At 34.9% G+C, this 26,240-nt stretch overlaps 3 protein-coding genes across 3 annotated transcripts; all 3 read left to right on the top strand.

The window, feature by feature from the left end:
* Positions 1-382: 382 nt before the first annotated feature.
* On the top strand, positions 383-6,950 carry LOC109206899 (cation/H(+) antiporter 18-like). Its single transcript, XM_019369765.1, has 4 exons — positions 383-643; positions 2,404-2,648; positions 4,389-5,390; positions 5,478-6,950. The coding sequence occupies exons 2-4, from the start codon at positions 2,454-2,456 to the stop codon at positions 6,690-6,692; spliced, it is 2,412 nt and encodes an 803-aa protein (XP_019225310.1). The 5' UTR covers positions 383-643; positions 2,404-2,453; the 3' UTR covers positions 6,693-6,950.
* A 2,987-nt stretch (positions 6,951-9,937) lies between these two features.
* On the top strand, positions 9,938-10,483 carry LOC109206892 (dirigent protein 5-like). Its single transcript, XM_019369758.1, has one exon. The coding sequence runs from the start codon at positions 9,938-9,940 to the stop codon at positions 10,481-10,483; it is 546 nt and encodes a 181-aa protein (XP_019225303.1).
* An 11,172-nt stretch (positions 10,484-21,655) lies between these two features.
* LOC109206895 (disease resistance response protein 206-like) lies at positions 21,656-22,493 on the top strand. Its single transcript, XM_019369761.1, has one exon. The coding sequence runs from the start codon at positions 21,694-21,696 to the stop codon at positions 22,267-22,269; it is 576 nt and encodes a 191-aa protein (XP_019225306.1). The 5' UTR covers positions 21,656-21,693; the 3' UTR covers positions 22,270-22,493.
* Positions 22,494-26,240: the final 3,747 nt, after the last annotated feature.

The raw sequence follows: 26,240 nt of genomic DNA, 5'->3' as shown, positions 1-26,240 counted from the left end.
TGAAACTTCTTCTATCTTAATCCACCTCTTATACTTTTAAAAAGTTTCCCTTTTTGATATAGTATCTTAGATTCAAGGATTCTAAACCCCCCCCCCCCCCCCTCCTACCAAAATAAAAATCTTTAGTATAATGTATATCCAAACTTTCTTGCTATATATGGTTGCATATCATATATTTTTAATGCATTAATGGTAATATATTTAAGTTATTCTAAAACCACTTACTTTGTTACACTTAGAGACTTATTTTAAAATTTTAACTTAAATTGTGCAGAAAATATCTCAATGGAATTTTTATAAATACATTCTACTTCTAAATTAATATTTTCCCTATATAGTTCAAGTATAGTGGATCTGTCCCTGGTGTCACTTGAGCATAAAATTGGTATAAATAACAATAGTGTTGGTGGTGAAGATATTAGAGTAAGACAAGAGACCTCTTTCTCTAAAATTCATAACACAACCCTTTTCTCTCTTCTCTTTGTTTGGTTCCTTATTACTTCTATTCTTTTCCTTTCCTCTTCCCCTCAGTATTCTGCCATCTTCTTGTTATCCTCACTTAGATTTTTTTCCTTCTCTAAAAATTGGCAAAAATATAATATAATGCTGCAGTAGTACGGGCGACGGATTCATAAAAATTCAGGTCTCTTCTTAATTTCTCTCTTTAATACGCTACTTATTTTTCATACACATACACATAAACGGTTCTAGAATACTTGTCGCATATATAGCCAGCTTGCATGCATCTCGACTATTTCATTAGTATAGTTTTAAATAACTCTGTCTATCAATGCTTAAACAAATATAAAGAAATCAATATTTCATAAGGATATTGCAGTGCGCGTAGCCGGTTTTGTAAAATTAATTAAGGTACATGCAAACTTACAACGGTTATAAATAAAAGGGTCATTAAGGTGGCAAAGGTAAGGTATGTGATTCAAGAGGAAAAATGAAGACACGTATAAGGTGGTAGTATGTGAGTCTGCAACTTTGCAGATTTTGAGCATTAGTTAATAGACATATTTAATTGGAGTATTTCTGCCACCATCCACCAGCATTTTATGTTATACACCAGAAGCCAAATTAAGTTTTTAATGTGATTCGGTGATACCATTAGATTTTTTTTTTTTTTTTAAAACTCCGTTATAACTTTTTGATTTTTCATTCGGTGTTTAATATCTACTTTAAGCCAATTTTATGCGGAAAATCCCAAGTTTGGGATAATGTTTTTCTACCAAACGCGACTTCATATTTGGGACTCGAATATAAAACCTGTGGTTAAAATGGAGGGCACCATCCCACCATAACCTTTGGCGTGGTGACATTATATACGTATATGTTAACTTCTTGTGTTACAATTTTAATTGTATCTTTCGATATAAAAAGTCCTAATGTATAATAATTTTTATTTACTTCTAATTCTGTAAAAAAGAAAGTTAAGAAAATTTAAAAGTAATGCTCAAATTGAGATTGAAAATTAAATAATTTAATTTTGTACTCTGAATTCTGAAATTCCTTCGTTCTTTTTGAGACAGAGTAAGTACTAATTGCTTCTTCTGGCACTGTTAAGGCCAGTAATAAGTATTTTTCTTTAATTATATTTTTAAGAAATATCTTTAACTATAATGAAATATTTTAATAGCTTAATCCTTTTTTTTTTCTTTTTGTAATTGCGTAAATCTAGTTTCCAAGAACTTCAATTGTTAAATTTTTACGAATATGATGTTATTTGATTCTCAATCTTTCGGGACGAATGATATTTTTGTATAATAAAAATAGTACCTAAACTGCTATAAAACTACATTGTCAAATTTTTACGAATACGATGTGTTATTTCCATTATTTGATTCTCAATCTTTCTAGGACAAAATGATAATTTTGCACTGGAATAATAACTAACAAACTATAAAAAAAAATTAAACAGTACTGAAAGTATAAAATTTTACACTATTAGGTAGTAGTATTTAACTTAAATCCCTTTACTTTATATAATTTTATCCGAAACTAAATTTAAAAAAATAAAATACTTACTCGGGAAAGAAAAACAAATTAAATGTATCTGACTCCCTAGACTATAGGCTCTATCAATAAATTTTCCAATCACACATGCTTTAGTTAGGGTCTAAAAAAGAAAAATAGGAAAAACAAAAAAAAGGTGACAAAATTAACAAAGGGTGCGGAGTTTACCTTTTCCACTGATGTAGTGACTTAATATTTAGATTATTTGCCCAGTCATAATAGGATTAGGTTCTAATCCTGTTCTTAATTCGACTCATACTAGGATAACATTCCATCTCTATATATATATATATATATATATAATTCTTAAAGTTCCCAAATGTGCAAAAAAACTCTACGTCTTACTATGGTTTGTTTTTGAATATATATTTTCATAATTTGCAGAAGATTTTGGTGTTTTTGATCAAGTGGGGTTGTTTTATTTGACGCAAAATATGGCTACAAACGTAACGATGAAGTGTCCAACACCAATGAAAGCTACCTCTAATGGTGTATTTCAAGGAGACAATCCATTGGATTATGCACTTCCTCTTGCCATTGTTCAGATATGTTTAGTACTTGTTCTCACTCGTGTTCTTGCCTATCTTCTTCGGCCATTGAGACAACCTCGTGTCATTGCTGAGATTGTTGTAAGTATTCTTTCTCTTTTACTTTATTTTGTTTTTATAACGTGGTATTTGAATCAGTTTGCACGCACCTCGATTACTCCACTAGATACTTTGGGATTCAAATTTGATGGATTCAATCTTTGGTTCTTGCAATTCAACCCGTTAAACTTTTTAAATTATGGGTTTGTTCAAGACTTATAACGGTGGTATTTGGGTCAGCTACGCACAGAGGCGGAACTACTGTTGTCCAATGGGACTCAATTGACACCACTTCGTCCAAAATTACACTGTATAGATGGGTCAATTATTTGTTTAATGTATATATACTATATGTTGAATCCTCTTGGCTTCTTGTGTGTTTACGTCATGATTCTTCCATTGTGCACACACCTCGATTGATCCATTAGATACTCAGAGGCGGATTCTGGAGTTAAATTCGATAGATTCAATTCTTATAATCGAACCCCTTAAACTTTTTAAAATATGGGTCTAAAGATTTAATATGTTTTGAAATTTTAGTAATTTTTCACATATATATTTGTACTACAGTCAGATCTCTCTATAACAACATCCTTATATAATAGCCATTCACTATAAAAGTCGAGTTTTTCTTGGAACCGAATATTATATTATGTTATAATATATGTCATCTATAACAGCACTTCACTATAGCAGCCAAAAAATTTCGGAACAAACAAGACTGTTATAGAGAGATTTGACTTATATGTTGAAAATGGTGGATTTAGTTGACCATATATTACATCCGCCTTAATGCCTTACACCACAGATACCTGGTAACTTTGTCCACCTAAACGTCGACATATGCTGGTATTTTTTTGAGTTTTACTTCGTGTTTCACAATTTTCTCTGGTAAGTTTATAGTTGCCCTCTTCTAGGAAACATTGTAGGATAAGATGTTTGGTGTTATATATTTTGTATATTGCTATCTTTTTGATAAAGTATATTTATATTGATATCTTGAAAGTTCAGCATTCTTATTGCTTTTGTTAGTTTAGGGTTTAGATTAAGTCAAAACACATGGTTCCCTATTATCAGCTTGCCAGTAAAGCAAGCCTTTTGCTTAAATGTGTACAAGGAATCAAATATGATGACTTTAACTAATCATAAAGCATTTGATATGCTGTTGATGGTTAAAGCTGGCAGTCAAACACCAACGATTTCCCCGTGCTACCGAGTTTTGAGCAGACTACAGATCCATTCGACGATCTTTTTGATAATATATGTGAACAAATAATAGCTATAGTCCAACCACTTCGGTGGGATTATAAGGAACATTTGTTCCAGGAAAATTGGAACTTGTCTGAGATCATAATTCTAACTTTGTTAGATTCACCTGTGAGCCTCCAATTTGATGAAATCTTGATGGAGAAGTTGACCAGCTATTTAACATCACAATGAAAAAATTAGAAAGAATTTTAGATGAACTTTTCTGTGGTCTGCCGCTGATTTGATCAAAGTTTGAGAATGGAAGGAGTAAACCAATTACCATCATAATGCAAAGGACTTAACTAGAACTTTTCAATGCATGTAGTAGAGATAACTCTCGTCAGTACATGCCGCTAGTGATGTGTCTAAACCGTTTATTGTGGTTGAATATTCTTATTATTGGTTTGTGATATCATGGACGAATCTTCGAATGAAATTGTTCTACGGCCCGCCCCATAAGAACATCCATTTATGATATTGATTGCTGCTTGTTAGTGCAAGAAATTGATCTGATCTGAATTTTTATTTTGTTAGGGAGGGGTTCTACTTGGTCCGTCTGCTCTAGGCCGCAACGAGAAGTATCTGCAAGCTATATTTCCGCCGAAGAGTCTTACTGTGCTAGATACCTTAGCCAATTTTGGCCTCCTCTTTTTTCTTTTCCTCGTCGGACTGGAGCTAGATCCAAAGTCCCTTCGTCGGACTGGAAAGAAAGCTCTAAGCATTGCCCTTGCAGGAATCAGTGTTCCTTTTGCATTAGGAATCGGGACATCATTTGTTCTCCGAGCGACTATTTCTCAAGGAGTAAACCAAGGCCCTTTTCTGATCTTCATGGGTGTTGCCCTTTCTATCACTGCCTTCCCCGTTTTGGCTCGTATTTTAGCTGAACTCAAGCTTTTAACAACAGATGTTGGTCGAATGGCTATGTCTGCTGCAGCAGTCAATGATGTGGCCGCGTGGATTCTACTCGCTTTAGCTATTGCCCTCTCAGGTGTTGGTCGTTCTCCCCTTATTTCGTTGTGGGTCCTTTTGTGTGGGACGGGTTTTGTGCTACTCTGCATACTCATTGCTCCTCGTATATTCAAATGGATGGCGAGACGTTGTTCTGATGGTGGGCCAGTGGATGAAAAATATGTGTGCGCTACATTGGCTGCTGTTTTGGCTGCAGGATTTGTGACTGACACGATTGGAATTCATGCCCTGTTCGGAGCTTTTGTGCTTGGTGTTCTTGTCCCAAAGGAAGGACCCTTTGCGGGTGCTCTGGTGGAAAAAGTCGAGGATCTTGTCTCTGGTCTATTTCTTCCTCTCTACTTTGTGTCTAGTGGATTGAAAACGAACGTAGCTACTATTCAAGGTGCTCAATCATGGGGTCTCCTTGTTCTTGTCATAGTTACGGCATGTTTTGGAAAGATTGTTGGCACTATTGTGGTCTCGCTATTGTGCAAATTGCCAGTCCAAGAGGCTGTAACTCTCGGTTTTTTGATGAACACTAAAGGTTTGGTGGAGCTCATTGTTCTCAACATTGGCAAAGATAGAGGAGTAAGCTTCAGCTTGATAACACTTCCTTTATTTTAGATTTACTACTTATAGTTTTGTATCGTTTTTGACTGATGATCGGTTTTGCAGGTTCTTAATGATCAGACATTTGCAATCATGGTATTGATGGCTCTCTTCACAACATTCATCACGACGCCTATAGTGATATCAGTATATAAGCCCGCTAAACTGGCTGTGACAGCATACAAACACAGAACAATAGAGAGGAAAAACACGAGTAAACAGCTGCGAATCTTGACCTGTTTCCACAGCACAAGAAACATTCCTACAATGCTCAATCTCATTGAGGTTTCTCGGGGTATTGAGAAGAGGGAGGGACTTCGTGTCTACGCGATGCACCTCATGGAGCTTTCGGAAAGGTCCTCTGCAATTCTGATGGTCCACAAGGCTAAAAAGAATGGACTGCCCTTTTGGAACACCGAACAGGTGCAAGATTCAAATCAAATCGTTGTAGCTTTTGAGACTTTCCAGCATCTCAGTAAGGTGTCTATTCGACCCACTACTGCAATCTCTCCTATGAACAGCATGCATGAGGACATAGTGACTAGTGCTGAGAGAAAAAGGGTTGCAATGATAATTCTTCCATTTCATAAGCACCCGAGACTTGATGGACACTTGGAAACAACCCGAGGTGATCTTAGGCATGTGAACAGAAGAGTTCTTCAGCATGCACCGTGTTCAGTTGGCATATTAGTAGACCGGGGTCTCGGTGGAGCTTCTCATATACCTTCAAGTAATGTTGATTTCTCGATAACCGTTTTGTTTTTCGGTGGACATGATGATCGCGAAGCGCTAGCTTACGGTGTGCGTATCGCTGAGCACCCGGGGATCAGTTTGGTGGTGGTTCGGTTCACAGTGGACCCCGAGGTTACCGGCAGCAGTGTTAAGATTGAAATGAACGACAACTCTACCCCCGAGGCTCGATCAGAGGATGAAGAGTACCTTGCTGATGTGAAGCACAAATCTTTAGTGGATGGCACGATCAAATTTGAGGAGAGGACGGTGAAAGATGCTCGAGGGACTATAGAAGCAATCCGTGAGTATAATCGCTGCAATCTGTTTCTGGTTGGCAGAATGCCCGAGGGACAATTAGTTTTAGCTTTGGATAAAAGAAGTGACTGCCCAGAATTGGGATCTGTAGGGAACTTATTGACATCACCAGAATTTTCAACGACAGCGTCAGTGTTGGTGGTGCAGCAGTATCGCAGCCAGTTACCTCGAGAATCACTCAGTTCTTTGAAGGAAGAAGGAGATTCAACAGACGGTGATTATAATTCAGAATAAACGTCGATTTGCTAGCAATTCATCAAGGTTATTAAGTGTTTAATGTACAGTAATAAATGAAGAATGAATTACCAACTAAGAAAGATACATTACTGGCACTCAAGGCTTATATACATGTACTCTTTTCCCTTGTTTTTCCTTCTGCTCTATTATTGTAATACTGCAAACTCTGAATATATGTTGTCCCTTCTATAGCATCTGTTTGCTTTTTGGCCTATAAACAAGGAGTTTGCTTATGAATGTCATGAGATTTGAATATTTCTTATCCGATTAATAATTCAAAGAGGGGTGATAATATTTATCCACCATATACTTCTATAAACCTAGATAATTGTAGACACTAAATTTTTCTGGCTGTTATTAATGGTGAAGCTATTGACTATAGTATTGTTATCTTATTCATCAACATACAACAATCTTTCTCTTTTACTTTTGGACTCTTTGAAGGGGCCTTGGATCAACGTAAAATTGTTTTCATGTGACCTATAGGTTACGAGTTTTAGCTATGGAAGTAGCTTTTAATACTAGGGTACTGCCCAAATTAGGTTGAAATCAAAAAAAGAAAAAATCTTTTTCATCCCTTTTACAGCCGATAACTCTCTCTTGCTCATTATCGATCAATAAAGAAGGAATCTTTACTCAAATAGCGGCCATATTTATTGTTTACTTTTTCTAGCCATATATATAATTATACATTAATTATACATAAATTACGCATATATTATACCTTCATCCGCTATTTTTAGTTTAAGTGGTTGGATGTGCTTTGAGTTAATTCTTCAATAAAGAATTTCCACTTCTACTCCATTTTGATGATGACAGTCTGATAAGATATGGGCCTGGTTTCTCGGCCCAACTTTGTTTCACTTGTCGGCCCAAACCTTATGATACTATTCCTTTAGCAAAGAGCAAATTATGCTATATACCTATTCTAGCAAAAATAATTACCCGCCTTTACCTATTCTGGAAATAATTACAACTATGCAACCAAAAGTAATTCCCCGTTAATCCTTCTTCCTGTTTTATTCTTGTTAAAGCTAATTTTTCTCCTCCTTTTTGCTTTCTTCTCTTATCATTTTCTCCGCTCTTTCTCTTTCTTTCCTTTTGCCAATATCCTTACAATTTTTCATTAGATATATGATCTATCTACCTCTCTATCCTATCTTTATCATTTGTCCCAGCAAAAAAAAGGCTAAAAAAGAAAGAACTATCAAAAAAGGATAAAAAATTTTAAGATTTCAGTTTGCTACAAATTTGTGAGGTTATGTATGTAATAACAAATTTTAATTGCCGACACTCTTTGTGGCAAGTTTTGGTGTTAATGATGATTTTTTGAAGATTTAATTGTGACAAACATTAATCTGCCATTGGAGGACCTTGAAGCTTGAAACTCATAAATTGGGTTTGTTGAGTTTGTAGTTATTTTGATCCGATTCTGATTGGGTATGTTCGAAATATTAGTTGGAGGAAGTGGCTATATTCTGAGTCAATTTGGTGGAGATTTTAGACTAGATTTTTAAACTTTGGGTTGAAATTGAGTTGAACTAGCAAAGAAGACAGATTTGTACTGTATACCAAAATGGTATATTGCTTGTTTGAAATTTAAAATTTTTATTTTTGAAGATTTCTTGTTTGATTCAAAGTGGGTGCTGTTAAATATTGCTTGTAATACATTCTGGAAATTCATACTGAAATTTGATAGCATTTGAAGCTGATTTGAGGTGATTGAGATCGAATTTTTCAGCTGAAAATCGAAGAAGAACACAACTACCCAATAGTATACTGCTACGGTATACAATATGCTGTAGGAGTATATAGCTATACTGCAACAGTATACTATAGGAGTATATAGTTATACTGTAACAGTATACTATTATAGTATACAATATATTGTTATAGTATACTGTAACAATATGCAATATATTGTAAGAGTATGTTGTAATAGTATACAATATACTATAATAGTATACTTATTTACCCGTAAATTCACTTGCCTTTTCCCTTTTAATTTGCTTTAAGTGCTTACCCAACGTGAGAGACAAACTGAAATTTAAAAAAAAAAAAAAATTATAGTATGCTATATAATGTAACGGTATACTCTTACAATTAGATCATTTTAGAATTTTTTAAGTTTTTTATTGACAACTAATATTATTTCAGTTTAATAATTGAATTAATTTTTTTTAACTATTTACGTACAATTGTATACCCTGTTGGTATAGCTATATACTATACTGGTATCATATGTTAGTTAATATTTTCTGATTGTATTAGCTACATTTAATTGGTACACAATTTGATTTTTCTTTAGTAATAATATAAAATAAAAGAATAATAAAAATTAGTGAAAACAGTAAATAAAATTATATTATGAAGAGAAAAAAATATAATAAAAAAAAGAAGTTAAATGAAATTAGAAAAGGAAAAAAGAAAAAAATAAGAAGAAAACGAGAAAAAAGAAAAGGAGAAAAGAAAAAGAAAAGAAAAAAAAAGAAAGAAAAGAAGCATAGAAATAAAAAAGAATTGGAGAATAAAGAAAAAATTCTCCACAAAAACTATTATGGGTAGGAAATGTAATTAGTTTATGGGTAGAAAAACAAATGGGTAGACAAGGGTAAATAATTTTGTTTTTGTGGGTAACTGTGTCAAAACCCCTTTAGCAAAAGGATAAAACTTGGGAAAACAATATAGTATAGCCGTTATAAAAAACAATAGCCTGCAAAATATATATCTTTTTGTATATTAATTTATAACATACAAAATTTATTCATATTTTATGCTAATCAATATATATATATATATATATTGGCTAGCAAATGTAATTATTTTTTGTTGACCGGCCAAATATGTAACTTGCCCATAAAAGTTTGAGACCATAGTGGTAGGTAATAAACCCTCCCATTTTTTAAATTTTGTGTAATAATCAGCTTGGCAGCTTTGTCTTATTTTTTAAAAGAGTACAAATTTATTACTATATCTGTAAGATTTTCAAATATGAAACACTAAATAAGACAAGTCGGATGGTCAATCTTTCTGGACAAGATTAAAAAATGGAGTTCGTGCAACTTAACTTTGTCTTCAACTCTGTACACAACTATTGAAACAAGCAGATAAACATTTTTCTCCAAATTTTGTACTAAGCTATTAAGGTATATTCTTTGATCACTGAGTCTTTTGCCCTATATAACTTGAAAAAATAACTTAAATCTCTCAACAACAAAAAAAAATCACTAAAATTACAAACCATGGAAAAATCTTCTTATTTCAAGATCCTTTTCATTATACTTTCTTCCTCATGTTTTCTCATAGCCTATTCTAAAACCCTAAAACCCGAAAAACCTTGCAAACGATTCGTTCTCTATTATCACGACATCCTCTTCAACGTTACAAATGCTGCAAATGCGACCTCTGCAAATGTCTCAAACCCTCCAAACGTTTTAAGCGATTTCAACTTTGGAATGTTAGTTGTTTTCGACGATCCAATAACAGTAGATCAAAATTTGGTGTCAACACCCGTGGCACGAGCTCAAGGATTCTATTTATATAATATGAAGACTACGTATAATGCATGGTTTGCTTATACTTTGGTGTTTAATTCTAGTGAGTATAATGGCACGTTAAGTATTATGGGGGCAGATATTATAGGGGAGAAAAATAGGGATCTCTCTGTTGTTGGAGGGACAGGAGATTTTTTCATGGCTAGAGGTGTTGTAACGTTTAGTACTGATGCTGTTGAAGGGTTGGGTTATTTTCGTCTCAAGATGGATATTAAGTTGTACGAATGCTATTAGCTATATACGGTCAAACCTCTTTATAATAGCGTCTCGTTTGTTCCGATATTTTCTGGCTGTTACTCTTCGTGTAACTTCCACGATGTTATTTACAATGGAAAAAACGCAGAAAATGCTACATCCACAATTGTTGGAGCACCAGAAGGTGCAAACAACACAATTTTAGCCGGAAAATTTAACTTCGGAAATGCCGGCGTTTCAACGATCCAATTACTTGTGACAATAATTTCCATTCTAAAACAATTGGGTAGGGAACAGGGTATGTACTTATATGACACTAAAAATACAGTTACTGCATTGTTAGTGTTTTCTTTTGTCCTTAATTATACACAGAATATTAAGGGAGTATAAATTTCATTGGTGTTGATCCTAGACTAGAGATCACTGTGTTTTTTTTTTAATAATTAAATCAATTCACCCAGGCTTTCAGAGATCATTTTTTTTTGGTGAAACAGAAATCTTTATTTATCACCACGAGCCGAAGAAGCAATGTCACTCGATCATTATCAAACTGACTGCAATCTTTTTCTATCCGTGAAGATCCCACCAGAGCGCCTTCTACTTCTAATAGGCCATGAACTAGATTAGAATAATTCTCAACGAGTTCTTAAGAAGTGATCCAGGCGGCGGGCTTTTTCTTGGTTGATACAGAAAAAGAGGACTGCCTTTTTCGTGTCGTGCTTCGCTAGGTCGAGGTAAGTAAGGTATACGAAGGAAAAGCCTATTTGACAATGAAAGTGACCAAAGGTATTCGTTCTTCAAAAAACTTTAGCGCACCCAATAAAAAACTACATCCTATCCCGGCATACAAGTGGCCCTATCTGTTCCTCCTCTCTTTCTTAGTTCTCTCTCCTATTCTATCTTTCTATTTCTACTCTTGTCATTGTTTCTTATACAATTGGTCTATCCAGTCCTCTCATTCCTACTACATTTCCTGTTTAACGAAGGAACTACTCTAATCTTACATTCTTGCTGGACCTGTGCACAGATGATCCTTGGTGTAGGGACTCTTTAGTTCCATAATGCTTCCTTCCGTGCCACCAAATCTTGTACATCAAAGTAGCTATCATCGTTGTAATGAACTCCCTGCATTTCTTCCCTTTGATCCCTCTTATTGATCTTCTCCAAATCCCCTTGAGATCATATTTTGTTGTCCCTCTTTGCACCCATTTCAACAGCATTGTAGGCATGTCTCTGAGAGCTTGCATTCAAAGAATAAGTGTTCCACTGTTTCTGGTTGGCTTCCACAGATCAAACACCAATTGTCTTGGCTTATCTTCATCCTTAGCAGCCTATCCTTCGTAAGTAGCTTACCACGCATGGCAAGCCTGCTAGTGAAGCTGTGTTTAGGCACATTCATCCTACTTCATACTTCTCGATACCATAGTTTTTCCTCTGCATCTCATTTGCTCCATTGGTATCCACTTCTCATAGAGTATTTCCCCCTTGTTTCAGCCAGCCATTATTTACAAGACCATCAGCAAATTTGTCTTTGATAGAGCAAATTTTCTTCCAGTACCAGCAGCTATCTACTGGGGTGGGGGGGAGTATTGCAACCATGGTTGGCTCTTTATGTACGAGTGATTGACCCATTTTACCTACAGGTTGTCCTCCCTGTCGGCTATATTCCATACATACTTCACCATTTCTGCTTTATTCCATATTAGGCAGTCAGTTATCCCAAGTCCCCCTGCCTCTTTGGTCTACACATCATGTCCCAGGCCACTAATGATATTTTGGTTGAGTTCCCTTTCCCCTCCCATAGGAAGTTCCTACATATAGTTGTTATGCTCTTTAGCACCTTTTTTGGGAGAATAAATATGGATTCCCAATAGGTATATACTTGCATCAGCACTGCATTCACCAGTAGTACCCTACCAGCATAGAATAGGTGTCTAGTACCCCATGCTCTAACTTTGTTTGCCAGTTTTTTCTCTAGCATTTCACAATCTGTTGCTGATAGTTTCTTAGAAGAGTTTGGTACTCCTAGATACCTAAAAGGCAGTTTTCCTTTCTGGTACCCTGTAAGCTCACAAATATCTTGATACGTATTCCATACAAATCACAAATAGAATCAGGGATATTGGATCTCCCTGTCTAAGTCCACGCTTGCCTTTAATGCTTTCATACACTCCTCCATTCACTGCTATAGTGTATTGGGTAGAGGTCATACAAGCCATAACCCACCTTATGAACCTTGGAGGAAAGTTAAGAGCATGCAACATCTCTTCAACAAACCCCCATTCAACAGTGTCATATGCCTTCTGTAGGCCAACTTTTATTAGGCAACTCCTAGTAGTATTATTCCTTTTGTATAATCTCACCAAGTATTGACAAATTAAAATATGGTGTACTATACTTCTTTCAGCCGAAAATGCACTTTGATTATCAGAAATTATCTTAGGGAGTACCTTCTTTAGTCTATTGCACATCATCTTCGAGATTGCTTTGTATATTGTGTTGCAATATGCAATTGGCCTATAATCACCCACTGTATCAGAATGTGTATTGTTGGGAACTAGTGTTATCACTGTATTATTTACTATTCTGAGCATTCTGCCTGTTCTAAATAACTCCAAGACCTCATTTATCACGTTATTTCCCACAATATCCCAGCAGTCCTTATAGAACTGGTTGCCAAACCCATCTGGTCTTGGGCCTTATCCCCTGAGATAGCCCATAAAGCTTACTTAACATCTGCTGTTGTAAAATCTGCGTTTAGCCCATTCCTTTGCTCTTCCCTCATTGTAGGCCCTTGCTTTATCAATTGGCTATTTACATGGACTCTGTCCTCCAGATTCCTACCCAATATTTCAGTGTAGAACTCTATAAATGCATCAGGTATCTTCATTGGGTCATTTATTCCATCCCATGCATATCCTTGATGTGGAAAATTCTATTACTATTACTTTGAGCTTTCAACATTCCATGGAAGAACTTGGTGTTGTGACCCCCTAGTATAAGCCACTAAACCTTAACCCTTTGTTACAGAAACAAGTCTCTTGCTTTCTTCCATTTACTACATTCCTTAGTTAGCCTTGGTTCTTCATTGATCAGTGCTGCATCATGAGGATCCTCCTGAACTCTGCTTTGACAGTTCTGAAGAGTTCTAATACTTCATCTGCTCTCTTTTTAACATTGCTGAATCTATCTTTGTGATTCCCTGGAGAGTACTCTTAATCCTATGTGATTTCCCCACCAACTGGTAGATTTGTGTCCCGTGTTTACTTGTCTTCCATCCTTCTTTTGTTCTTGCTTTAAAATCCCAAGCTATGCTCCACATGTTGAAGTATTTGAAGCTTCTGCTCCCCTTTTGTACCCCTCCCCCCCCCCCCAACTGATGATGCCTGGGGAGTGGTCATACAGTCCTGGATTCATATAATAAACCTCAGATGCAGGCAAGCTTGTCATCCAATTGTAATTAACAAGCACTCTGTCTATTCTGCTCATTACCATGCTGTCTCTTGATTGTTTATTACTCCATGTGTAGTATGCGACTGAGGACCTCAAGTCTTGCATAGAAAAATCCTCCACACACTTTTTGAATTCCCTAATCTCTGTCATGGTAACTGGACTAACCACTCTTTCATCTGTATTCAGAATACTGTTGAAATCTCCCATTAGTGCCCAAGGACCATTCACCATTTGATGTATGCCCTTGATATCTGCCCATAGTTGCCTCCTCATACTCTGATTGTTGAATCCATATATTACCGTGACATTAAACTGTCTCCTTGTTCGCCTGTGGTGAACTATGCAGCGTATTAGTTGCTCAGTAACAATTGTTATATTAATATCATATACTAATAGTTTCCACACAATCCATATTCTTCCACTTGGATGTTGTGCCAATTTTGTGGTAAAGGACCACCCATTGCAAAGATTAAGAGCGGCTTGACATGCCTTAGCCCTCTTAATCTTAGTTTCAAGGAGACCAAATAAACCAACTCTTTGATTGTTTATAAACAGATTCATTTCCTTCTGTTTATCTGGTTTATTCAGTCCCCTGGCATTCTAGAACCCAATTATATCTATTTGGGTTGGGATTGCCCCCATCCCGCCCCTTTCCTAGGGCCATCTCACACCCTTTCCCTGTTTGACTCTTGTCCCCTGCCATAGTTCCTCTTGTTGTTACTGCATCCTCCTGTTGTTGATCTCCCAGTGTTGCAAATAAGTTCCCAGTTTAAATAGTGATCCCCTTGTGTATTCTATCCCCTACTTTTCACGTCCCTGGTTTGTTAGTTTGGTTCAGCTCATTCCTAGCACTAGAGGTAGTTGCTCGATTACCCCCGTGCCCTCTACTTCCATTATTCCTTTGTCCTCCTGTTCGTTGTTTTTGGCCTTGTCCCTCCTCCTGCTATGGAGCTTCAGTATGTTTTTCCCTTGTTTCCGCACCTTTGTTCCCCTTGTATCCTGTTGTACTTGTTGGCTTACTAACTTCTCCTTTTCTTCCTTAATGAACTTCCTACATTCTTGCATTTCGTGACCAAAATTTTTTCATTTCCCACATAGGATAGGTTTCCATTCATAGAACACCTCTTGTTCAACAATTCTACCTCGCTCATCCTCAAACATAATGGTATTTGGATATTTCTGATGTGGCTCTACCTCAACTAACACTCGGGCATATATAATCTTTCCTTTTGTGTGGTTGCTCGATCAGCTTTCAGTGGTTTACCCACTAATCCTGCTAATATTGTTAGAGCAGCTTGTCCCCAATATTTGATATCAAACCCATTAAACCTAACCCACACATGGATTAGCTCAACTGCCTCTTTTTTTCATATCCATGTCAGGGCTCCATAGTTTCACCACTACTGGCTTTCTGTCGAACATCTGGACTCCATCCTTAATCACCTTGATCCTGCTTTTAATACTATGAAATTTTACCATGAACACACCTCTATTGATTTGTGCTATTTTATCTATTCGCAGTGATCCCCATATCCTTTGGAAGTACCCAGCCATAACAGCTTGTGGTGGATTGGAACCCAACACAAAACACACTACTGCCGGATTCCAGTACTCAATTTCCTCCTTGATATCCTCCATAGTGATTTTCACATTGAGATTGCCATGTTCCTGAGGAGTAAGGTCTAATCCCTCTGCAATTGGATTCGCAACAATTTTGCTCCATGATTTAGGGATTACCTCTTTATTTACCTCTGTGTTCTTTGTCGTTGTCTTCTCATCATTTTCAACCATGTCTACCATGATTTGCGCCCTTCTACCCGCTTCTCATCGCCAATTATGTTAATTGCCGGTCGAATCCCTAATTCCTCTCCATCAGTAGTTGATTGACTAAGATCTAGTGTCATTATCCCTTGCGGGACATTGATGCTTCGAGATTTTTTGAATCCACTATTTGCGGAATTCCTCTTGTTCCATTCGTCTTGCTCGAACTTGCCCCAGTCTTTGTGTTCTTGTTCTTTTTTCTTATCTGTGTCGTTTTCAAGTAGTTATAATAATGAAGTATATTTTTACATATAAGCGTCCTTAAAATGTGAGATTTATAATATTGAAAAGACCTAGTACAATATTAATTCCCTTCGAGAATCAAAAGAAATACACATATATTCTCAATCAGTTTAAAGATAAAGAAATTAAAAGAATTCGTAAAATAAAATTGGAGTGAAGTAGAGTACTTGCCTTCAGATGTACAGAAAATAGATTTTGACATGGAATGTGAGAGGTAAACTTAACTTAGCTTTTTTAATATATACTAGTTTCTATGAACGTGCGTTGCACGATAACAAGTGCACATTGATTTCCGATCGCTAAAATTTTGACATTCATATTTTTTACGTAAATTCTCAATTAATTATTTATAGATATTAAGGAACCAAAAATTAAATTTACCTAAATATTATCTATATGAATGCAACAGTTGATATGGAAGAAAATGTAACAATCTTCAAAAGTTATTACACTTACATTATACTTGAATTTAAAATAATTCGACATCATCGTCTGAATCTGCAAATGATATATGTATTCATAATATAGAAATAAAAAGAATAATCGTATCTTACCTTATACTTCTTTATATACGATATTTTTGTGTTTGTTCCCTTGTGATACTTTGGCTACTTGTTATGATTAGAACTCTTATTGTTGACATTGATGCAATAAATAAAATATGTTGCATCAAATATAGTCTAATACTTGAAATCATTTGAATATGTATTTTATTTATTGTTATTGCAGTACACAAGCAAACATGCAATTATTTTTGGACAAATTTAAGAGGATATCATTCATTTTCAGTAGTAAAAGGTGAATCTTATGTAAGGTTCCCCATGTTTCATCCCAAATAACTAATTTTGCTACCTAATATTTGTGATCGCTTAGCTATGGTTACGTGTTTCTTCTCATGGAGATTGATAAAATAAATTTAATTTCCAAAAAGAAAAGATCAATTTCCTTTTTTTAATGCAAAAAGACTATTATAAGACAAAATTAGAGCAATATGAAAATAGAAGCAATTGAATTTTTCTAAAATATCTATTTAATATTTTCTCTGAAACAGTTCACAAAGTTTTAAATGACATCCTAAAGCTGTACAATCAAAATTTTGATTTGTAAAATATATGTCTTACATCAAATTTTAGTTTTGAATCATTTGCAATGTATTCTAACTGTTTGATTCTTTTGATTTTCTTTCACTCCAACATTAATTTTCTATATCATCATTCATTTATTCACTTATATTGAATAAGAAGATCGATAGAAACACTAATCCTAATAAATGAATAATAAAGCCAAAAATTTGAATTAAACGTAGTTATATTCCTGTGGTGTTTGATCTCATTTTTTATAATTAAATTTTATTGAAGTAAAATATGGTCATTTCAAATTTTAAAAATAAATAAATAAATGATGATTAAGCCAAGCGTATTAGGTTTTGTGCTTATTATGGTTAGATTATAAACTGAGTAATAAATGTAGCTTGGAGAATTTTTTTGTCTTATTTTATTTTGGTTTGAACGGGTTGTTTTCTTAGAGTTCAAAGGCAATTGGTAGTAGAAATCAAAATCTGATTAGGGTGGGTATAAAGGAGTCTTTTTATCCAATTATAGAATTGTTTCGTTGAAGGAAAATTTTATATTTTAGAATAGATCGAGTCCCAACAGAAAAAGGTTACTTAGTCCTAACCCAAAATTATATTTATACCCATCATTAAATTGCTACAAACCGGAAATATTAACTTTAAAGGGCAAAAAGGTCGATCAATTTGTCGAGGATATTTTCGTCTCTCAACATTTAACTTCCTAACATTCGTGTTTATATATATATATAGAGAGAGATATATGGTTGGTTAAAATGGAAGAACACAAAGTTGGCTGGTTCACCTAATATATAAGATCTGCTATTATTGGTTGAGGAAGTATGACGCTAGCTATGATTTCGACTATATTTCAAATCTAATATTAAAGAATAAATAAATAAATGGTTTTGCACTTTGATTTCTCATATTTAATTAATTTTAAGTTCATTTCGTCTTAGGATTTAAGTTTTCATAATTAATGGACTTGGATACCTAATTTTTTACTAGCTCGATCTACTGTACTTCTTTCCCTTTCAAAAAGCTGTTGTTTCCGGTTAGGAGACTTAAAGGTTCTGTCATCCAATTATATTTCTTTGACATTTGGTAATCCAATTATTTATCATCCATATGCAGCGTATCTAGAATTTTTATAATATGGGTGTACCGCTAAAAAGGAAAAAAAAGAAAGTGTTAAGTGAAAATTGATCCCTGCTCTTCCAGGTAAAAATAACTAAACATTCAATCCAGTGCACCATTTAGCCTTTTTAGAATATGGGTGCTAACAGATAATATTAGATCAATTCTAGCAAATAATAAATATGTACCCATAAAATAGACTCTAAATCCGCCCCTGTCCATATGAATACTTAAATTATGATTTTACTCTATGTTCAACACAATTCACAAGTCAAACACTACAAAAAAAAATTAAAAAATGAAAGTTGATGGATTGTTAGACTTTAAGATACATTACCAAACAAATTGTACGGTGTTGGAAAAAGTGGAACTTAATTACCTCTCTGTAGTGTTTTCACGTCTGCACATTATCGTTTCCTTACTTTTTTTTTTTTTTTTTCCTTTTCTTTTCAACGACTTTTTACTACTCTATTATAGTTGTATTCTGACTTCTGTAACTTTTTTTGGTTTCTCATATAGTGTTCCGGTATTGCTTGGGCCTCCGACTAATTCGAATTTATGTCGTGCAAGGTTCAAGCCTGGTTCGAATTCAAAAGTAGGGGTGTTCATGGTTCGGTTTGGATCGGTTTTTTCCTAAAAACAACCAAACCAAGTAAGTCGGTTTTTCAAATATTAGAACCAAACCAAACGAATTAAGTCGATTTTTCTCGATTCGGTTTATGTCGGTTTTTCGGTTTTTTCGGTTATTTGTCGGTTTTTTCTTAAATATAAGACATACACCACCAAACACATATTCCGGCGACCACATTTTTAATCACTACAAGAAAAAGCCTTATTTACGACCAACTTTTAGGGACGAGTAAATAATCTCGTCGCTAATAATATATGTATTAGGACGAGATTATATTGCGGTCCTTAATGCTTTATTTTATTGCGAAGGTAATAAATCTGTTCCCTAAAAAAAATAGTAACTGGTCCCAAATTATAATTGAGAGTCCTTGAGTGTGAGAGAGTCCCGCAAATCTAATACCAAAATACTAAAAATATATTTTCTAAAAATTAGGCGCCAAAACTAAAAAATAAAAGGTTTTAACAAAATTAAACCTCTGTTATCTCAAAACAGAGTGCCGCTAGAATCCTCTGCCCTAATCTCCCGTCAAGCTAGCGTTAGAGCCGGTCTGCTCGTCTGATCGTGTGCGAGCCAAAATCGATCAACTGATCTGATCATTTTGCCCTGTTTCCATCTCCTCCTTTGAGAATCCAAGGTATGCCCTCTTTCAAGTTGCTCTTTTTCTTCTTCTTTCTTCTTTTTCTTCTATGAATGGCATATTAGTCAGGTTTTGAAAGCAAATTATTCCAAGGTATGCCTCCTTTGAGAATCGTCAGGTTTTGAAAGCTAATTATTCATGAATGGCATATTAGTTTTTATGTATTCAGCGAGGGATTAATCTTGAGAATATTTGGGCTGCTATAATTTTTACTGTTGTTTGCTCAAGTTTGTTGTTTGGGATTTCTTCTATAAGCTGATTAAATAACAGAAAGTTTTGCTCAAGTTTGTGTTTTGGGATTTCTTTATAAGCTATTAAAAAACTGAAGTTTGCTCAGTTTGTGTTTGGGCTGCCTAGTTTATGTATAACTGATTATTACTGTTGTTTCTGAAAGTTTATACTACTTACATTGTGAATATTTTTGTGCAGTTCACGTTTTCCTGAGTTTCGTTATTCTGTTATTCTGTCATCTAGCAAATAAAAATTTCTTTGAGCTGAAAACAGAGGAGCCGAGTCGACTAGAAAGTGAGACCTTAGAGTTGAATCGGTTATGTTCATCTAATCGTAACAAGTAGTGTGCATCGTAGTATTTTTCTTATCTTTTATCTTTATTTAATCTTATTTTTATTTACTCTCCAAGGTTATGGCACCTAGTAAGCAATGGATGCAACTTGTTGATAATCGGCTCGATGAAGCCTACTTAATCGGAGTGCAAAAGTTTTTGAATTATGCTTTTCAAAAAACAGGAGAAGAATATGAAATACGTTGTCCGTGTGTCAAATGTTATAATACAACTTTAGGAACTCGTAAGACAGTTGAGACACATTTGAAAGTATATGAAATAATTCAAAATTATACGTTTTGGTATCATCACGGGGAAAAGTTAGGTGAGCCACTGTCAGAATCAGAAGATGAAGACGGTGATGAACTAGAAGAATGTGAAAGTGAAGATGAAGTACAAGAATTGTTGAGAGATTTCCCTTTTGGGACCAGATTTTGGCTTTTAAGGACCAGATTTCCCTTCCTTAAAGGCCGTTTTCTTGTAGTGAATGTAACACTATCAAATCAATTGCCCTTTGAAAAATCTATTATTTACCAAGATATATTGATGATAATTGAATCAAATAGTGATGAATAATTTAAGGACTCCATTAAAAATATGTTATTTTTAACACGAAATGGATTCTTACACTAAACAAAAGAAAACTACCAATCAAACTAGAATGTAAAGGTAAAGAACTATATTAAAAGTGCAAACTATTAACATTTATCATAAATTTTTTGAAACTTTGTATAACAATATACATATTTATAGGTGTAATAATAAATTTGAAATAGCTACTCCTATAGTCGGTTTGGTTCGGTTTTTTTCTGATTAAAACCAAAACCAAACCAAATTTGATCGGTTTTTAAAATTCGAAACCAAAACCAAACCAAACCAAAAAGTATCATTTTTTTTGGTCGGTTTGGTTTGGTTTTCGGTTTGATTCGGTTTTTCGGATTTTTATGAACACCCATATTCAAAAGAATAACGAGATTCTATTCATCAGATCACAATCCTTAATGATTGAGTCCTATTTAACATTTTTATCTCTATGTGTCGCTTTCCGCAATTGTTCATGAGCTTGACACCAGCTAATGAGGAGTGTATGTTTTGTGCACTGAAACTACCTATAATATAATATAACATAATATAACGTCAAATAAATATTCAAACTGTTTATAATAAACCAGACATGATAACCCGAAAAGTCGAATAGACCAAAAATAAATTGTACACGATTAAAGTAAAAATCTTTAACGTTAACTTCAATGTTATTGCATAATATTTCAGCACTGCAAGTTTACACTAATTTGTTGGAAAACGAAAGAAAAAACTGTTGTGGTTGATTTCGTAGACAAGGCTTGAAATCCAATCCGATATTGCCATGGAAATAAGACATACCGTTTATGTTTCTGTAGCATATAAAAAATGATTATAGCTACCAAGAAAATATTCATCTGACATATATAGAATTAAAAATAAGAGAAAATTAAAAACAGTATCCATGAAATTTGCCTTAGTTTTTACGTCTACACAACATGGGCATTTTAGATCCCTTAAAAGCCAAGCTTGTTAATATTTTGGACCATTTTCTGTTACAAGACAACGACTGGAAGAAATTAAAAAAAGAAATCCTCTTATATATAAGTCAAGATTAAAAAACCAACCTTCAAATTCTTCATTTCCATCCAATTCTTGGCTAATTCCCTCAAAAATGGCAGCCAAGAAATCTAATTCTATGGCCATTTTAATTTTCCTTTTCCTTCTTTGTCACATAAACTTCTCTATAGTCGAATCAGCCAGTAAAATACGCGCTCGTCACCCGTGTAAAACCCTAATGTTTTATTTCCATGACATAATCTACAATGGTGAAAATGCCAAAAATGCAACTTCAGCTATAGTTGGAGCTCCAGCATGGGGAAATTTTACAAAATTGGGAGGACAAAACCATTTTGGAGATTTAGTTATTTTTGATGATCCAATTACTCTGGATAACAATCTTCATTCAACTCCAGTTGGAAGAGCTCAAGGTTTTTATTTTTATGATAAAAAAGAAATATTTACTTCATGGTTAGGGTTTTCATTTGTTTTCAATTCTACTGAACATAAGGGTAGTATTAATTTCGCTGGAGCTGATCCATTGATGAACAAGACTAGGGATATTTCAGTAATTGGTGGAACTGGTGATTTTTTCATGGCAAGAGGAATTGCTACTCTCATGACTGATGCCTTTGAGGGTGAAGTTTATTTTCGACTTCGTGTTGATATTAAACTTTACGAGTGCTGGTAATAATTTTAGAAGTTATTATTGTTGTTGTTATTGTCACCGTGTTTCTTTTTTTGGTATGGAGGGAAGAAGAGGTTGTTTGTTTCTGTCTTTATGTTAGAGGGTTTATTGTTGGTTAAAGAATCCAAGAATTTTGTCCAATATGCACCATTTAATTTCCACTTTAAGTTTTTTGTATTGATAATGTAAAAGTATTAAATACAAGGAAAAATGTTCAAATTTATTTTCGAGCTTTGCGAAGTCGTTTAAGTTTATGCTCTGTTAATAGTTAAGGTTAAATATACCCTTACCTTCCAAAGTATATTGAACTATCAGTAAGTAATTATACTTTTACAAAGGCTCAAATGTTGGAAAGACTCTTCCCCTAGTAATTAAGGCATATTTGGATCAATCTTGTAATAGCAGGAGTATATTTGATCCCAACTATAAATTTGATGGATTAGAAAGAAGATTGATTAAGAAAATTCTCTTTTTCACAAATTGTATTTATATACAATAAGAATGGAATCTAAAATAACGGCCTATGCTGCGTGTATCTAAACTATTAGCTTAGATATAATAAACTAGAAGATAAATGCAGACAAGAAAAAAATAATATTTACATCCTAATTTTTGAATCTTCTTTCCATAGCCTTCTCGTAGGCCCAAGACGAAAAGCCCTAAACAAAATAAAATAGCTGGAGCCCAAAACTTTCCAACCCATATGTTATATGGTTCAGACATAACATCCTTAAGACATAACACATACTTTGGTCCAAATCAGAACCTAACCCCTTTCCTTCATTAGAAACATCGAGATTGATTTAAGAACTCCATTGTTGCCATTTTCATCACCAACACTCCTTTTCAAGTTGGAGAGGGATGAAAGTACTCCCAACTTGCCCAACAATCGGTGATGAAACGGGCCAGTAAAAGGTTTTGTGAACAAATCGGCGAGCTGAGAAAAGGAGCGAACAAATGAGAGAGTAATCAAACCTCCCATGAACCGCTGACGAACAGAATGGCAATCAAGCTCCACGTGCTTCGTTCTTTCGTGAAAGACAGAATTTTCAGCTATGTAAATCGCGGTTTGGTTGTCATAGTGAAGAGGCACTAGAAGAGATATCGGAATAGACAAATTGTCAAAGAGTCTAACTAACCAGGTGAGCTCGGCGACCACATGCCGCATGGAGCGATACTCAGCTTCTGCAGAGCTAAGAGAAATTGAGGTCTGTTTCTTGGATTTCCAAGAAATAGGAGAAGATCCAAGCGATATGTAGAAACTACTAACAAATTTACGCGATTCTCGGCATGTTCCCCAATCGGAGCCACAGAAAGCCAACAATTGATACGAAGGGGAAGAAGACATAAACAGGCCAAGACCGGGATCCTTTGATAAATATCGAAGGACACGAAGGGCTGCTTGCATGTGAGAAACCTGTGGATCCTGCATATATTGGCTCAAATATTGCGCAATGAAGGAGAAGTCCGGACTTGTATGGGTCAAATAGTTCAATATGCCCGGCAAATGTCGATACAAGGTTGGGTCTTTGATAGGAGCACCAGATTTAGCCAACAATTTCGTGGTGGGATCAAGTGGGCAAGAGACAGATGGTTTGTTTAAGGCATACAAATTCCAGCAACAAATCAAGAGTGAATTTTCGTTGAGTCAAAATTAGTCCCTCATATTCATGTAGTACTTCCATCCCAAGAAATTAATGTAAGTTCCCTAAATCCTTTAATCTGAATTCCTAATGTAGAAATACTTTCAAAGAATTTATCTCCTCTAAATTATTTCCTATCAAGATTATGTCATCGAAATAGACGGCCACTATAGAGATAGAGGAGTCAGACCTTTTATAAAATAGGGAATAATCATTTAAAGAATGGAAAAAACCTTTAAAATTAAGGGTTGTATGCTTGGCGAAGCCCATAAAGTAACTTTCTTAACTTGCAAACATGTGTAGGGAGAGGGAGGTGTGAACCCAACTGGAAATTTCATGTATAGGTCTTCATTAAATCCACATGCAGAAATGCATTATTCACATCCAACTGAAAAATTTCCCAACATTTCTTAACTGTTGTAGCTAGAATACATCTGATGGTAGTCATTTTTACCACTGGAAAAAATATTTTATTGAAGTCTATCCCTTCCTTTTGAATATTTCCTCCAACTACAAGCCTAGCTTTGAGCCTTTCCACACTCCAATCGGAGTTATGCTACACTTTATACACCCATTTGCAGGGCAATGCCTTTCTACCTGGGGGTAACTCCATGACCTCCCAGGTGGGATTGAGCTCAAGTGTCTCTATCTCTTTTTCTATTGCTTCTTGCCAACCTGGGTGATGGGATGCTTGGATATAGCTAGTTGGTTTCTAGATATTAGAAAGGGAATTAAGCAGATGTTGGTTGGATGTAGACATATCATTGAAAGGAAACTAGAAGGTGTGACAGGTGAAAGGAAACAAGAACCACTTATGTTAGTTAATATATTGAATAGCATTGCAAATGTAGTCCTTGAGGTAAGGAGGGGGATAATGTGTCCTTGAGGATTTTCTAATAAGACTGTCCAAAATAGGTTCACTAGCTGAACGTGAGGCAGTAGAAATAGGAGAGTGAGTGATAGGAGATGGAGATGGTGTAGGACTGGAAGGTGAAAAATCAGAAAAAACATGGCTCAGGTGCATCTACATTAGGCAGGTCTGAATGTTCAGTAGAAAGTTGAGGTAAATCAGAGGAGAAACTAGGAGAACTAGACATTGATGTAGTTGATAAAAAAAATCAACTGACTACTTAGATTTGATAGAGGAAAAAGGGAAGAATTATTCATGAAAGACAACATCCTTAGAAACAAAAGCTTTAGAGTCCTAAGGTTGAGAACTTTGTATCTCTTCATTCCATGTGGATAACCTAAAAAACATAAGGTATATCCCTTGGTTGGATGTTTGTTCTATGATTGAGAGAGTGAAAATAAATCATAGACATCCAAAACACCTCATATTAGAGTAACTAGGTTTGCATTTGAAAAGGATCTCATAGGGTGTTTTGCAAGAAAGAACCTTGGAAGGGAATCTGTTTATCAGGTATGTAGCAGTTAGAACACAATCCCCCAATGAGAAATAGGCAAATGTGATTGGAAAAATAGGGTTCTAGATGTCTCTAAAAGATGCTTGTGTTTCCTCTGCACAATCCCATTCTGTTGTGGAGAAGCTACACAAGTAGTTTGATGCACTATTCCTTGTGGAAAAAAAAATTAGGCTGCAAACTACCACATCCCAACTCAAAGTTATTGTCTGATCTTGTTGTCTTATCCTTGGTATTGAAATGTCTTTCTACCATAGCCAAAAAGGATTTGAGGATCGGAAATGCATTTGATTTTGTACTCAGTAGATAAGTCCATGTTCCTCTACTATAGTCATCAACAATTGTAAGAAAGTATTTGTAACCATCATAAGTTTGGTTGTTATAGGGCGTCCATGTGTCTAAGTGAATTAGATCAAAACTTTCTTTGTGGAAATATAACTAGTGGGAAAAGGGAGTTTAGACTGTCTAGCCATAGGACAAATAACACAAGGCACAAAAAAATTTGAACAAGAAGAAACATGAATAGTAGATATATTTCTCATATAACTCAAAGGAATGTGGCCTAGTCTATAGTGCCACAGTTTTTCCTTTACATAGGGATCTGAAGAACTGAAACAAGAATGTAAAATTGGAACAGATTGTCTTTCACTAAATTTATTTCTAGATATAAAACTACGATTGGAATGTAAAAAACTCTTGGGGATAGCTGCTGTTGGCCTTGATTGAAGAATGTAAAGTCCATTTCTCTCCTTACCAATCTCCAGAGGGCTCTTCTGAAGGGCCCTGCAGAAAACAAGAAGTAGAAATAAAAAATAGTGGGTGACTAAGCTGCTTACGCAATTTTTGCACAAATAGTAGATTATACTTAAAAGTAGTATATACAACACATTGTGGAACACCAGATTAGAAT

Source organism: Nicotiana attenuata, unplaced genomic scaffold (assembly GCF_001879085.1).
Source record: "Nicotiana attenuata strain UT unplaced genomic scaffold, NIATTr2, whole genome shotgun sequence".
In the NCBI taxonomy this organism is placed as follows: Eukaryota; Viridiplantae; Streptophyta; class Magnoliopsida; order Solanales; family Solanaceae; genus Nicotiana; species Nicotiana attenuata.
This window is presented reverse-complemented; position numbering and strand designations above follow the sequence as displayed.

Excerpts from the sequence above, each read along its gene's own strand:
- LOC109206899 (XM_019369765.1), top strand. The coding sequence starts at position 2,454 with ATGGCTACAAACGTAACGATGAAGTGTCCAACACCAATGAAAGCTACC. Across the intron at positions 2,649-4,388 it reads GTGTCATTGCTGAGATTGTT|GGAGGGGTTCTACTTGGTCC; the intron begins GTAAGTATTCTT and ends TTATTTTGTTAG. Across the intron at positions 5,391-5,477 it reads ACATTGGCAAAGATAGAGGA|GTTCTTAATGATCAGACATT; the intron begins GTAAGCTTCAGC and ends TCGGTTTTGCAG.
- LOC109206892 (XM_019369758.1), top strand. The coding sequence starts at position 9,938 with ATGGAAAAATCTTCTTATTTCAAGATCCTTTTCATTATACTTTCTTCC.
- LOC109206895 (XM_019369761.1), top strand. The coding sequence starts at position 21,694 with ATGGCAGCCAAGAAATCTAATTCTATGGCCATTTTAATTTTCCTTTTC.